Genomic DNA, 14,205 nt, shown 5'->3' on the forward strand with positions numbered 1-14,205 from the left:
AGAAGTTTAATTTTTGGTTGAACTTAATTTTGAGAAAGTTGCATCTGTGCGACATAAAGTTGAAACTATGAGAAATAGTCTCAATTTTAAGAAATGAAGTAAAATATATGTGAAATATAAAGTCTGAAATGTGCGAGAATTGTCTCGAGAAACAAAGCCACATCTCTGAGTAATAGTCTCAATTTTGACAAAGTAAGTCTTAGAAATGTATGTAAAGTTGCAACTGTGAGAACTAGTCTCAATTTTGAGACACTACTTGGATAAAAGGCTATAACAATAATAGCAAGTCAATCGTCTGAAATCGACAGCCTGCTGAAGATTGGCAAACGTCTATTTGCGTCCATACTGGGCGACTCCGAGCCACTGATTGTGCCAGAGGAACAGCAAGAGCCACTCAGGTACCCTTCGGGATCGGAGAGGGAATCCGGCGGGCTTGGTGGAGAATCGAACACTGGAGACTCTGAGAGTGGATGCATGGAGGGAAAGTGGCTCATTTTGAAAGGTGGCGACGGGGGGCAAGCGTTGGTCTGGATGTTACTGTACAAGCCACCACTGGTATGATGGGTAAAAGCACTATGGGTCTGAGAGATGATGGGGGCAAGAAAAGCCTTAAGATCCTGATCGGGGAACGTGAACACATTCAGACAGGGTGAACTGGTAGTGAGTGTGCAGTTGGGCAGCGGGGGCGTGTGTGATGTTGGGTTGTCAATCAAAGTGGACTCGTTGCTGCAGGAGCTGGAGAAGCCGGAAAAGCTCAGGCTGTGGTGCAGCTTCGGTCTTTCCCTCGGTCTCAGGAACGGGTTTGATGACTCTTTCTCTTCCAGGACACCAATCTCCTTGCTGAGCCTCGGTTGAGCGTTACACGTAGCAGCTCTGCGCTCATCTGCATTGTGAATGAAGTGGCAGCGAGGGCCGTATGGGCAGAAACCAATAGTGTGGAACGTGCGACATGGCTCCGTCTTGTACTTCGGGTGGCGGGACAGGTTTCTCAGTTCGTGATAGCCGTGAGCGAACTGACACTTTTCCCCATACTTGCACAAACCGTTTTCCTCAAAGGGCCGGCAGAGTTCGGTTTTGTAGCGGGTAGAGTTGATCTGAGAGCCGGGCTTTTGTTGAAGAATTTCCTGAAGTTGTTGACTGCGTTCCCCCGTGTCACTGAACGCACGGTCTCGGTACTTGTTTTCTTTATTCATGAAGGCAGGTGTTGAGCTCTCGAAACCGATCTGCAGCCTGTTGCTCATGTTGAAGTCCATGTGGTTTGATGAGTTACTCCTGAAATAACCAAAAGATCTGTTGCTGTTTGTATTGGAAGCAGCAAATGGGACCCCGAAATTCCTCTTTTCCAGCATATTTTGGAGATGGATTGCATTTGAATTTGGGACTTTTTCCTGAAAGAAAACAAACAGAATTTCTAAGCATGGATGTCAAATAAGTTTAAGAGGTATCACCATTAGTTTAACCAACAATTAGCAATAAAATACAGGAATGAAAACACTATTGTACATGACCATGAGGTGGCATAAGCTATAGGACAGTATAATAAAAAACATAAAAGATTTTGAAAAAAAAAAAAGTTACATTTGGTAAATGGCAGAATGACTGTTAAATGACTTAATCAAATTATCATCGTTAATGATGGAATTAAATGAAATATGTATACTAATTTAAAACTAAATAAATATGACAAGATAAACCCCATGCTTGATGCATTTCTGTGTTTGTAGGGTTTTATTTGCTCTGTGGGGTTAAAATTGTATATGCTGTACTATTTGAAATAAGAGATTTAAAAATGAAAGAGTGTGGCATGTTGTTTTGAACATATAAATAAATCATAAATGCATTCACAAAACCTAAAATCAAGGTTTTCAACTGATGTTACAGCTTACATCAGTACTGTGGTACGTTTGTCACAACAGACCTCCTTGTACTTGACAATTTGAGTCTAAGAAATGGATTTCAGAAACGACTTTAATTTGTAGCATACATATATGTGGTTATTATATCAAAGTTTGTGACACATAACGCAAAAACCCCGTCTGTAACAGAGTTACAGAAGTTAAAACAAAACGAGTTACAAGACTCCCGGTCTCCCAACAACGCGTTGTTATGAAGACTAGTGAGTAAACGCAGAGCTCTCATGTTACAAGTTTGCCAGCGCGGATAAATTGAGGAAACAAACAAAGACCAACAAAATACTAAGATAAGCTTAGAAAAAAAAACCCAGAAGTGAATAAGTCAAATATAAACTCTTACCCTGTTACATTTGGTAAATGGCAGAATGACTGTTAAATGACTTAATCAAATTATCATCGTTAATGATGGAATTAAATGAAATATGTATACTAATTTAAAACTAAATAAATATGACAAGATAAACCCCATGCGTGATGCATTTCTGTGTTTGTAGTGTTTTATTTGCTCTGTGGGGTTAAAATTGTATATGCTGTACTATTTGAAATAAGAGATTTAAAAATGAAAGAGTGTGGCATGTTGTTTTGAACATATAAATAAATCATAAATGCATTCACAAAACCTAAAATCAAGGTTTTCAACTGATGTTACAGCTTACATCAGTACTGTGGTACGTTTGTCACAACAGACCTCCTTGTACTTGACAATTTGAGTCTAAGAAATGGATTTCAGAAACGACTTTAATTTGTAGCATACATATATGTGGTTATTATATCAAAGTTTGTGACACATAACGCAAAAACCCCGTCTGTAACAGAGTTACAGAAGTTAAAACAAAACGAGTTACAAGACTCCCGGTCTCCCAACAACGCGTTGTTATGAAGACTAGTGAGTAAACGCAGAGCTCTCATGTTACAAGTTTGCCAGCGCGGATAAATTGAGGAAACAAACAAAGACCAACAAAATACTAAGATAAGCTTAGAAAAAAAAACCCAGAAGTGAATAAGTCAAATATAAACTCTTACCCTGTCGAAATCATATATGGAAGACAGCACTGAAGCAGACATTTTCTATAAGTGAGTTCCAGTTTAGGGGGAAAAAGTTGTCGGACCGAGAAGGATCCTTGTGCACTCAGAGAAATCCACGGCTGAACGGAGTTGGAAAGGCGCTGGAGTTCTTTGGAGTTGAGCAGCACAGGTTTTGGGGAGTGTCGTACATGGGCAAAGTTTGCACATGTGTATAAATGCGTTGCAGCTGTTAAGTTTCAACAGTGCGCTGCCTGAAGCCCCGCCCTTCCCGCACGTGGTTTTGGTAACTCCCCCAGACTTCAGTAGCCCTAGTGCGCGCCGCCTGCCTCGAGACAATCAACACTACATAAATTCAACTCGGGTGCTTGAAATCCGATTCTCCTCTCCAACTCCTCTAGTTCCCTGCAGAAAGTATGCCACTACATTCTTGCCTTTTTAAGGCTGATTATTAAACAGTATTTCTATCTGAGCTACGTCCTATGAATAATGCACCACTGACTGCATATTGTTGTTTACGGATTTTGTTCATAGCCTAATATAGGCCTAGTGGTTCTCGAGAACCCCAGCCCTGCACATTTTGCATTTCAGGTCTTGCAGCCTCTACAGTGTCCCCTGTGTTGAAATGTGATTTTACATTATGATGGGTTTTTCAATTTTTGGAGTAGATTATTAACTCTTTATGTGGAATTTAACAGACACATGTTAAGATGAGTACAGTTTTAGATTTTTTTTTCATTTTGTGATTCTGAAATAAGGCTCATTCTCTCAGAGGCTGTATTTATTTGATCAAAAATACAGTAAAAACAATAATATTCTGAAATAGTGTTACCATTTAAAATAGCTGTTTTCTATTTTAATTAGTGCTGTAAAATGATTAATCGCGATTAATTGCATCCAAAATAAAAGTTTTTGTGTAATACATGTGTGTACTGTCAGTGTATATTTAATATATATAAATACACATGCATGCATATATTTAGGATAAATATGTTGTGTGTGTGTATATATATAAATTATATGAATATACATTTATGCATGTAAATACATGTAAATATTGTAAAAAAATATGTATATACTGTATGTGTGTGTATTTATATATACATGATACATATACACAGCACACATACATATATTATGTAAACAAAAACTTTTAATTTGGATGCGATTAATCATTTGACAGCACTAATTTTAATATATTTTAAAATGTAATTTATTACAGTAATGGCAAAGCTAGATGTTCAATATTATTACTCCAGTCTTCAGTGTCACATGATTATTTAGAAATCATTCTAATATGCTGATTTGCTGTTCAAGAAACATTTCTCATTATTATCATGTGTTTGTGCAAACTGTGATACATTTTTTTATCAAGTTCAAAGCAATCTGTATTAATCCGACACTAGTTTGACTAGTAAACCCATTCTGTTATGTTCATAATTGGTTCAAATTTAGTCTGGCCAACTGGTTAAATGCATGCATAAAAATTTCATTGAGTGAAAACATTATTCGTTTCCACACTGAACTCATTGACTTATGGAAAGAAGAGCTGCCTAGTACAAGCCATGTTTGTGGGATCCTAGTTCAGTGGCTATTTAAGGTTCAGTCTATGTGAAATTCCCATCACTTTAAACTGGCAGTTTCTCTTAGCAGTCCTCACCACACTTGCATCCCAAATGTAGAAATGATTAGACCTGTGTATTATGTAATATGTTACATGAGTTACAGGGCCATCTCCTTTTGCGTGATTCAACTTGTGTATATAAACTAAAGATTAACTGCTCATAGTGGATAGGAAAGTGGAAGAACACTAATCATAGATGCAGTTCTTGGCTACAAACCTTCAATTTAGAGCTCTAAATTACACGCAAAGTGCAAGCCTTCCATGATGGACAACTGAATCAACCCACTGAAAAATAAAAAATAAAAAGAAGAAGAAAACTCTCAAACAAAACTCTGTCCACAGACACCACTCATCCATTACACTGACTCCAGTTTTCGCTGAGCTGCTCCGATCATTCCAAAACATTACATCATTGCACAGAGAGGGAACATCGCTACTATGGCCAGAGCGTCTGCACAGGACTGTACACTGGCTCCTTTGTGATGTCCACAATGTGTGTCCAAGGCAACCACTAGGTAGAGAGGACATCCCATAAGGGAATGGTTCTTGTCTTCTTCTGGACAACACATGGTAATGTTGAACATTCTTTCTCTGTCTGTACTGTTGTCACACTGACTGTTTGAAGATACTGCTGCCAATGTCTGCTTGAGGTCCGTGTTGTGCGTATCATATTCTTTGCTGAATATGGACCATTGATGTCTCATGAAAGCAGTGTCAGGTTTGGGCCCATGTTTTCACCCCAGGATCTTCCCTTCAGGCAGTAGAGCATCCAGAAGCCATGTTTGAGGTCTGCTCTGCTTGTTTATGTACGGTTACACCCAGAGCTGAATTTAACCCCAGCTTCCATCTGCTGCAGCACCCAGGGCCTGACGGAGATGAGACCGGTTTGGGTCGGTCTGTGCCGCTCGCTTGCTACTAAGCACAGCTTGCTCCTATGTGTTATTATCGTCAGAGGCGTCTCCTCTGTGGCAATAATCTTTTTTAGACCTTTTTTTTTTTGCCTACGTTGACCTTAAGGTTCATTTAAGGTACTTTGTAGCCAGATTTCTTGTCAATTTTATAGTAAATATGAAAATATTTAAATCATAAATAAGGAAATATTTAACAAAGAATATTAAAAAGGAGGAAAACACCTTATAAAAAATATTTTTTGTCAGACTGTCATTTTCCTAAAGAGAATTTTTAATTGGCATTTTATCTAATTGTTTTTAGCTAGATTTCATGTCAATTTTATGGTAAATAAGAACAATTTTAAATAATAAACAAGGAAATATTTAATGAAGAATAATAAAAAGGAAGAAAACATTTTCTTTTTTATTTTGACTGTCATTTTCAGTTAGAAGGTTTTCTAGCATTTTATTGAATTTTGTTTAGATTTCTTGTCAAGTTTGTGGTAAATATGGAAATATTGAAATAATAAACAGGGAAATAATTTCCAAAGAATATTATAAGGAGGAAAATACATGACGATAAACATTTTGGTCATTTTGAATGTCATTTTCATTTGTAAGACCATTTTCTATTAGCATTTTATGATATTTTACTTTTAGCCAGATTTCATGTCAATTTTATAGTAAATATGAAAAGTTTTAAATAATAAAATGAGAAAATATTCAACAAAGAAAATGAAAGAGGGGGGGGGAAACACATCATTCATCAATATTTTCACATTTTCACTTGACAATTTTCTTTTAACTTTTTTTTATTTATTTTGTTTTAGCCAGACTTAATGTCATTTTTATGGTAAATATGAAAAAAAATTAAATAAGGAAACATTTAATGAGTAATGTTAAAAAGGTGGAAAATATGTCATAATTTTCTTTCTCATTTTAACTTGTATTACAATTTTTTATTAGCATTTTATCAAACGTTGCCACTTTATTCTAATATAGGCCTACTCATGCACCCAACCTTGTTTTCAGATGGCATTTTGGGAGATGACACTCTAAACTGGTGCTTTTCCTCCCTCCTCGTCATGCCACAGAGTTGGTATTCTGGGCTTCAGTGTGCCCTATTGGCCAAGCCACAGCCCGACAGCCTTTCATTACACTAGCCGAAGGAGGTGGCCTGGACATCCCCATCGAAGACACCATCACCACACCCCAAAGTGTGCCCAGCTCCGAGCTGTTCCCTGGATACATCAACAAGAGAGATGAGAAAACAGCCGCTCTGTTTGTACATCATTTAACCGGCAATCATCAAGGTAACCACTTCTCAATCTAAAAGCTTGAGGGCTGTCTTTGTTGTAGCATAATTTGATGATATTGTGGTGACATAAAATCACCATTTTGCTGTGATTATTTGTGAGGTTTAATTAGAAAACAATATTAATATGCAGGTATTTGATCACGTTTACTGTCATTCATAAAATCTGAATTGTTGTTTCAGCCTGACCTATTATAGATGGGCTTGTGATGGATTGTTCATTCATCCAGGGTGTTTTCCCGCCTGTGTTAGAAGTTGCTCTGGCATCTCTGCAATCCTACATAGAACAAGCGGTTTGGAAACTGGATGGATGGATGTCATGGCTGGAACTACACCGCCACCTGCTGATCCAATAGAACTTGCTCGGCAGTTCCTTCCTTCCACATTCTATTAAAGTATGTACTTTAGTAAATTAGTGACATACATAATATACAGTTGAAGTCAACAGTTTACATACCTACACCTTGCAGAATCTGCAAAAAGTTAATTATTTTACCAAAATAAGAGGGATCATACAAAATGCATGTTATTGTTTATTTAGTACTGACCTGAATAAGATATTTCACCAAAAACATGTTTACATATAGTCCACAAGAGAAAATAATAGTTGAATTTATAAAAAATTACCTTGTTCAAAAGTTTACATAGACTTGATTCTTAATGCTGTGTTGTTACCTGGATGATCCACAGCTGTGTTTTTTTTCGTTTAGTGATAATTGTTCATGAGTCCCTTGTTTGTCCTGAACAGTTAAACTGCCTGCTGTTCTTCAGAAAAATCCTTCAGGTCCTACAAATTCTTTGGTTTTACAGCACTTTCCAACAATGACTGTATGATTTTGAGATCCATCTTTTCACACTGAGGACAACTGAGGGACTCATATGCAATTATTACAGAAGGTTCAAACGCTCACTGATGCTTCAGAAGGAAAACAATGCATTAAGAGCCAGGATGAAGACGTGGACATTTTTCTTATTTTGCCAAAATATCATATTTTTTCATTTAGTACTGCCCTTAAGAAGCTACAGAAGATAGTTACATGTTTCCTATAAGAGAAAATAAGATAAATTTACCCTGATCTTCAAATTCGGCTCTTAATGCATCATTGTTTTCCTTCTGAAGCATCAGTGAGCGTTTGAACCTTCTGTAATAATTGCATATGAGTCCCTCAGTTGTCCTCAGTGTGAAAAGATGGATCTCAAAATCATACAGTCATTGTTGGAAAGGGTTCAAAGACACAAAAATGCTGGAAAACCAAAGAATTTGTGGGACCTGAAGGATTTTTCTGAAGAACAGTAGGAGGTGTAACTGTTCAGGACAAACAAGGGACTCATCAATATCACTAAAAACAAAAACAAAAACACAGCTGTGGATCATTCAGGTAACAACACAGTATTAAGAATAAAGTGTATGTAAACTTTTGAACGGGGTCATTTTTATAAATTCAACTATTATTTTCTCTTGTGGACTATATGTAAACATTTTATGTGAAATATCTTAAAAGGTCAGTACTTAATAAACAATAACATGCATTTTGTATGATTCCTCTTATTTTGGTAGAATAATTAACATTTAGCAGATTCTGCAATGTGTATGTAAACCTTTGACTTCAACTGTACATGATTAATTTAATGAGTGAGACTATACCAGCTAATTAAGCTTTGCATTGTTGTAATGTAATAATAGGAAGAATAAAATGTGTATAGTTAAAGAGGTAATGTCTGTCTGCAGCAAGTTGACAATTGAACTTTAGGTTTGTCAATTTATTGCATTTAAGAGTCAATGTTACAGGTAGATTTTGAATTGATCAAATGATTACATCTTTGATTGTGATTTATCTGCATGTCAATACTATACAGTTCACTAGAGGGCAGTATGGTCATATTTTACATCAAAATGGCTATACTTGTGATGGCCACATTTCAGTCTTCACAATAGAGTGAAACATGTCAAAAACTAACTTATGAGAACATATCCTGTGGTCTTTCATATTTGAAACGTAAGTCTTATTTGATTTGTCTTTCTTCTGCTTTAATGACAGATGGAGCTGCAAGAACTCCACAAACCTGATGATTCATAATGAGCATGATTTGAGAATAATTCAGTGAGCAACTTGTGATTCTGACCGTCTGACCGTCAATGTCACATAACTGTTTTTCATAGTTACTTAGAAATAGATCTGCAGAATCTTGAATATGTATGAAATAAATAGAAATACAATCATATTTATTATTAATGATATTCTTTGTTTTAAATTGGCAGAAATCCTAAAACACTATTAAAACACTTTTACTTACAAATAGTGTTGAATCTGTAAAAATGGTTAAATATACATTTAATATAATGTTAATTACAATTATTTACAAAAATAATAAATGTGATTGTTTTCATTTTTTCAAAATCCTAAAATTGTATTACCTCGAAATAGTGCCGAATCGGAAATATTTATTTACTAAATAATAATAGTATAATAATAATATTGGATAGTAATTACAATAATAACAATATTCTTTGTTTTACTCGTTTTTTTTGGGAAATCCTAAAATATTACCGCTATTACCTTGAAATAGTGACAAATCTGAAATAATAATTAAATAAAAGTCATAATAATCATGCTAATAATAATGTAAGAATGTATAATGTAATTCTAATAAAATATTCTATTATACTATTCTATTACACGATCACTGTTTATTAGTCATAAATGATTTTGAAGAAACATCTCGAGTTGGTGTGTTCTACAGCTGAAAAATATCTCACAATATAAACAGTTAAAAAGAGTATAAAACCAAAGCACACCATGTTCACACAACTGCTTACCCTGGCCTTATTTGTGCCTTTAAAGCAGTGACTATTTGCTGACTATTCGGTGCATAAAACTTTCATTCGGTGCATTAATGCTGCTGAGTGGATTAATGTGCAGAGCGCAGGAGCTGCTTGGCCGAGGCGGCCTAACGGACACTGGAAGTGAAAAGCTGTCTCATGCTTGATTGGACCTTACCTCATCATAAACTCACGCAACCTGGCAGAGTGAACTCTGACCCCCGTCTGCGCCTAAACTGTAGTGACACGGTCAAGGTGACATGGCAGAGTGGAGCTGACTGAGGGAAAGGCTGTGCGCTGGGCTGTAGCCCAACATGGTCACATTAAGAGTCCACCAGTAAATAATTGAGACCGAGCAGTCGCAACAATGCAAACATGTTGTTATTAGTGTTTCACTTCAATATTCATAGCTGCGAGAGGGGACGGGGTGCTCGGAAAGTAGTGATGGAGGGTAGTGATGCGTTTATGAGTGTGTGGTCTGTGTGCTTCTTTATGTGGACTGGGGGGTTTGCATGATGGGGTGGGTGTTATGATGCCAGACCGTATTCTTTACAGACAGTGACACCTAACCCAGTTTAAAGAAATAGTCCAGGTTAACTGACATCATCTGTGGTATAATGTTGATTACCACAAAAAAAAAAATAATAATAATAATTTTGACTTGCTCCTCATTAACAAAATATAAAATGTATGGTGAAGGCTGATTTTTGGAGTAGTTTAAAAGCAGTATTCTGTAAAAGAAGTATTATTTCAGTTGTAATGCAGTTCATATAACTTTACAGTCATTTTAGGTTTATGCCATTGTGTTGTCATTGTGATGAAGTTGTAAAATTGGATATATAACTTGGGTTAATAAGCTATTTTTTTCACACTTAAATCACCTTCAGGTTATAGTTCATTCAAAAATGAAAATTGTTTTAAATTGTACTCACCCTCAGGTCATCCAAAATGTACATGAGTTTGTTTCTTCATCCGAACAGATTTGGAGAAATGTAGCATTACATCATTTGTTCACCAGTGGATCCTCTGCAGTGAATGGGTGCCGTCAGAATGAGAGTTCAAACAGCTGAGAAAAACATCACAATAATTCACAACAGGCTAATCCACACAACTCTAGTTCGTCAATTCACATCCTGTAAGGTGAAAATCTCGAATAAATTCCTCATTAATATTTCAACTGTAAACCGTCATTTCTGGGCAAAACACCATAATGCTTCCTTCAGTGAAAAAGTCCATTCCCTGTTGTACTCCCAAAATCCACCAACATATTTGTTTAGCACCGATTTGGACTGTTTTTGCTTGTAAACTGTGCTTGATCTGTGCATATTTCTCTCCCGATTCAGACGAGATGACCTTTTCAGCCCCCCAAAAATTATAATATTAAATGAATGTTTTTTATCAGCTTTTTGGACTCTCATTCTGACGGCACCCATTCACTGCAGAAGATCCATTGGTGAGCAAGCGATGTAATGTTAAATTTCTCAAAATCTGTTTCAGTAAAGAAACAAACATCTTGGATGACCTGAGGGTGAAATTAAACCAATTCTCATTTTTGGGTGAACTATTCCTTTAACATTTTTATGATTTTCTTTTGAATTTGTTTTTAACATTTATTGATTTGCCCCATGCTTCTATTGTAGGTGCTACACAGTAACCCAGTTTTTTTTTTTAATAAAAGGAGATAAAAGTGAACATAGATTTTTATGGTTATCAACATTATGCCACAAACTTGTATTGTACCCAAAATGTTCCTTTAATTAACTAAGATTGTGTTCAAAATGATATATATAAAACAGAATTTCATCTGATACACAAAATAAATGTTCATTCTTATTATGCCATTTTGCCATGCTCTAAATATAACATTCCTCAGCTAAGCAGTTGCCAAGCCGCTTATGGGGAACACTACAAAACCATATACAATGTGTTATTTAAGTTAAATATCATGGAAAGAATAATCTTTCCCAGATAAAGATCCAGTACATCTCAAATATAGATTAGGGAGTGTTTTTTTATGATGAAACTAGAGCTATATCCAGTGCTCTGGATTCATCCCATCTTAACAGCTTTCGGAACCCCCCTACATGTAGCATCCAGATCCCTTCATTTTTCCCCAAGCGTAAGTCTCAATCAAACTTGCTCTGTGCCTTATTTTTTTAGTCTCGGCAGATTAATCTGGTTGCTGAACTGAGCATCAGCAGCTGCTCCTTATCCTTATCATCGCTGTAACGACCGGCCAACCGTCGCCTCCCACAGAATCCTGCAGGGACCTGAATTAATACTCTGTATAATTCCACACAATCCCAAGAAAAAAAATCTCGCCCTGCTGCCAGGCCACTTGACTCGTGTGTTCCAGCGGGGTCTGGATGGCACCAGCAATCTCTGTAATCAGTCACTAAGCCCCTGCGCTGCTCAGTTCAACTGCTTCCTCAGAGCATTTAAAAAAAGAGCAGAGCTGGGGTGCATTGTGTGTCAAACATGTATGTTTATCCTGTCCACTAATTAAAATGGGGACGCTTAACATGGCTTCCATATGTAGATACATGAATACACATGCAAACAAACACACATACGCATTGTGAATTAAGACACCATGTTGAAAACTATTTGAAAAATTAAACTCATCCATTTAGATATATCAAACAGTTAAAATAAAAATCTTCTCATTTGTTATAAAGACAATAATTACTGTTAGATCTTTGAATAAACTGAAAATGTAATATGGTATTACTTGATAAAATAGAAAAAAATAAAAAAGATATTTCTATAATTTAAAATGAATAATTATTTATTATATACCGGTATTATTATTATAGAATTATTTTATTTTTGAAATGTTTCGCTTGTGCTTTCTTTCTTAAAAAAAAAAAAAAAAAGCCACTTGGCTAGATATTTTGGTAATGCAAGGAAATTCATGCCCAAATGCGTTTTGGGGCTACTGCATATTATCCCATATTTAAATCATATTTGCACACTTATATAAACATACACAATCCTTCTTAGGTGCCATATATGAAATGAAGACAAAATGACTTTCTGGATGCTTTTCAAACCAAGATGATTCTGTTTCTATATCAAACAATTAATGCCAAAGAAAGATTGAAAAAATATTAGATTTGAAAAATATTATCTGCACATTATTATATTATCTGCATTTATACTGATTAAAAAATTTATGTGAAGTGTGAATAAGTGAATGTGTGAATGTAAAGTGGAAGTAGAGATAAATGAGAAATACAATAGTTATTTCTCGTTAGAAAAAATGTTACTTATAAATGTGTGATTTTCATTGACATAACCAACTGCTCTGAATCTATGCTGCCTTCAAAACTGACCAGATGAAGGCATCTTTGACGCCAAGATATTATGAAAATATTGGATTTGTATGGGCCATGATTTGGTGGTTGATACAATATTTCTTATACTTTTTGGCCTTGATTTTTGTTAGATTTTGACTTCAGGTTTCTTCAGTAGTCATTGTGATAGTACTTAAGCATCAAAACTATATGAAACATTGATTGAACATAAAAAAATCAGATATTTCCTCCCTTTAAAAAATTAAACAAATAAAAAAAATTATAATAGAAAATGTACAGGCAGCTCATTACAAGGGACTTTATCTATTAATTTTATGGACATTTATGTTGACACAATGTATTGCAGTGTAAAATCCAAAGTACTGGTAAAACACCTGTAAAAAAATAAATACGGAAAATTCCTTTAAATCGTACAGTATACATTGTGCTCTATTTTTACAGACTTTTTTTTAGAGTGTAGTTCCCATCAGTGTACATGTGCATTAGACAAGTATATAACTTTATATATGCAAGGACAAACAGGCTATATATCTGACCTAAATGTATGTCTCCTGATCAGGAGGAAGTGAAAATGAGAGTGTGGCTTTGTGTCTCGTCTCCGCTGCGACATAATCAGAGCCCCAGATTTATGAGCAACCAGATCCCTCCTGAGGCTTAGCGCTGTAAACAACTTGGATCAGGCCACAGATTTAAGAACATGTACCACTTGCACTTGGTACTTTTGGTCAAAGAAGATTAGACATGACAATTTTTAATTTGTTTCTGAATCCGTTTTAAAAGACGATAATGCCTCCAGTGTCTTTTTATAGCATAGGGTCTGATATTCTTATAAGAAGAAGCCAAATCAGGGTTTGAGCAATCAGAGATGAGAACCACAAGAGATAAGGATCATGGGAATCACTGGCACTTTACAAATTAAACTGGTGCAAATTAAGAATCCTGCAAAGGTGCTGTTGTTGCTCTAATGAAACTTTAAATCTGTACCACATATAAATAAAAACATCACACTGGTTTGAGGCACAACCACAAAGTGTGTGTGTGTGTGTGTGTGTGTGTGTGTGTGTGTATACAATAACTATTATACATCCGATAACTATTAATAAAAATGATATTATTACATATAATATATAACTATTATTATATAATTACATTTATATATATATTACAATAAATAATTTTTTATATATTAGAAAAATATTAAATGTACTTTATCACTATTTTATATACATATATATATATATATATATATATATATATACAATATTTTATAATATAATTTTTTTAATATAACATTTTTTATTT

At 35.2% G+C, this 14,205-nt stretch overlaps 1 protein-coding gene and 1 long non-coding RNA gene across 2 annotated transcripts; one reads left to right on the forward strand and one right to left on the reverse strand.

The window, feature by feature from the left end:
• Positions 1-256: 256 nt before the first annotated feature.
• On the reverse strand, positions 257-3,183 carry LOC107550050 (zinc finger protein 36, C3H1 type-like 2-A). Its single transcript, XM_016231271.1, has 2 exons — positions 2,937-3,183; positions 257-1,388 (listed from the first exon to the last, which is right to left on the reverse strand). The coding sequence occupies exons 1-2, from the start codon at positions 2,976-2,978 to the stop codon at positions 288-290; spliced, it is 1,143 nt and encodes a 380-aa protein (XP_016086757.1). The 5' UTR covers positions 2,979-3,183; the 3' UTR covers positions 257-287.
• Positions 3,184-3,258: 75 nt separating this feature from the next.
• Positions 3,259-8,939, forward strand: LOC107550051 (uncharacterized). Its single transcript, XR_001604620.1, has 4 exons — positions 3,259-3,350; positions 6,483-6,763; positions 6,949-7,160; positions 8,805-8,939. It is a non-coding gene; the product is annotated as an uncharacterized lncRNA (long non-coding RNA).
• Positions 8,940-14,205: the final 5,266 nt, after the last annotated feature.

This window comes from Sinocyclocheilus grahami, unplaced genomic scaffold, assembly GCF_001515645.1.
Source record: "Sinocyclocheilus grahami isolate Dianchi unplaced genomic scaffold, SAMN03320097.WGS_v1.1 scaffold386.1, whole genome shotgun sequence".
Taxonomy (NCBI): domain Eukaryota; kingdom Metazoa; phylum Chordata; class Actinopteri; order Cypriniformes; family Cyprinidae; genus Sinocyclocheilus; species Sinocyclocheilus grahami.